The sequence below is a fragment of the Ceratina calcarata genome, unplaced genomic scaffold (assembly GCF_001652005.2).
Source record: "Ceratina calcarata isolate Rehan_Ccalc_2016 unplaced genomic scaffold, ASM165200v1 scaffold27.2, whole genome shotgun sequence".
NCBI lineage: Eukaryota > Metazoa > Arthropoda > Insecta > Hymenoptera > Apidae > Ceratina > Ceratina calcarata.
The window spans coordinates 19032-20761 of NW_017149196.1; the positions used below are offsets into that span (position 1 = coordinate 19032).

Below are 1730 nucleotides of genomic sequence, written 5' to 3' on the forward strand. Positions count from 1 at the left end.
GACATTTATACCTGTGAAAAGAAATAGCACAGGTCTATGTCTTAATTACAGACCTAAAGAAGGCAATAGTGACGTCATAAACGAAACCACCGTTCGGATTTCCGAATCAGGCAGGATCCATTTCGGTGAAAATCAGTAAACATTAAATTTGGTTTGAAAATTACTATCGGATAATCTAAAAAAAATATGCAGTTCCATTTAAAAATCGAAAGGTAACTTTCTCAAAATAATAATGTAGAAAAAAAATGTGTTCACGTCAAAATATCTTTTTCTCTTGAACCATTGAATTATCAGTCAACCAAGTTTTTGTATTTTCGATGGTATTCTCATCTTTGACTAATCGGGCTGTATCACTTCAGCGTGGACACCTTGTGTGTAAAACAATATAGCGCCACGATGCAAGCTGCAACATCCGTCGTAACGTTAGTCAAAATAACACTCACCCATTCGATCCCAGCCTAAGTTGTAATTAATAATTTCATTTTAGAACTGGGTTCGCATGAATCTGAAATTCTGTTGCACAATTACATGATATTGTATCATTTTATATGATTTTCTTAGTAAATATCAACGAACGTTCATATACCACCGTTTACAAACGTTGAAACGATAATTTCCAACAATTAATCGTTCGATGATTAATCGCTCAGTATTAAATCGCGAACGAATTCAGGATAGTGTAATTAGAACACGTTCTTGGATTTTTCATAAGTCTATATCGAACGACAAACAGTTATGAGAAAATTTTTTCACCGCGTCGACTTATACTCAGTTACGCGCGAAAAACACGTCTATAGGTCGACGATAAAAGATTCGGTTGACAATCGGTTGAAATTATGTCCCATTTGAAATATGCGCATTTGTTAGATATATTTCAGGTTATTACGTTGATTATTTTTTACAAAATACATTAAGATTTTGGAATGTATAACACAATGAATTTTTTTAGGATGTGCAATGTGAAAGTGAAATGGGCATTCGTAATGGTGATTACAATATTCGTACGCTGATTAGGTCTGATTGCATTTACAGTACTCAACACATTTTTTTGCTTTATAGATGAAAGTTTCAATTCGGATTTAAAATCGCGAAATCAAACAAAAATTCCGACAAACACGAGAGAGTCTACGAATTATCGTAGTGTTGTAGAAAATAATTTTGATCGAAAACAGGAAAACCACAACAAAACAGAATCTAGAATTCCCGTGCTTTACACCAAGGAGTGTGGACCAAAGCCGGCCGCGCATAGTCTCGTGATGGATAAATCTAATAATTCGGAGGTGATCAATGTTAACTTAAAGAGGCGATTAAGAAACACCAGAGAAAATTCGAAGGACCGTGGAGGCTCACAGGAAGAGACTAGGTATTATTATATTCCACTGTATTCTTATATCGTTTATATCATCTATATCGATTATAAAATATTGACAGAAGCTCTGAGGCTGAGTATCATCCAAAAAGAAAAAATCAGCAAGCAAATGGTACAAATACGCAGTACAATAATTATCGTTCCAAGAAAAATTTGGATAATGGAAATGCAGATCATAATGTAAGATTCATAAAAATTTTAAGTACCATCTTTTTCTATCAGGGATTGAAAATAACTGTTTCAAACTGTTACATATCGGTTCTGACCGAAACAGTCACGGAGAACTGAAAAAATGTCATAATTGTTATTAAATACATGTATTAGTCGCGGTTTCGGTTCTACACTTGTATTTCGATTCTCC

The 1730-nt window shown here is 34.0% G+C and overlaps 1 protein-coding gene across 1 annotated transcript in view; it reads left to right on the forward strand.

The window, feature by feature from the left end:
- The window catches only part of LOC108623505 (uncharacterized), a 26391-nt gene that overhangs the window by 13094 nt on the left and 11567 nt on the right, over positions 1-1730 (forward strand). The window contains exons 8-10 of the mRNA XM_026812359.1: positions 950-986; positions 1060-1363; positions 1432-1549. Of these exons, the coding sequence (XP_026668160.1) occupies positions 950-986; positions 1060-1363; positions 1432-1549 (459 nt within the window). The remainder of the gene's footprint in view (positions 1-949; positions 987-1059; positions 1364-1431; positions 1550-1730) is intronic.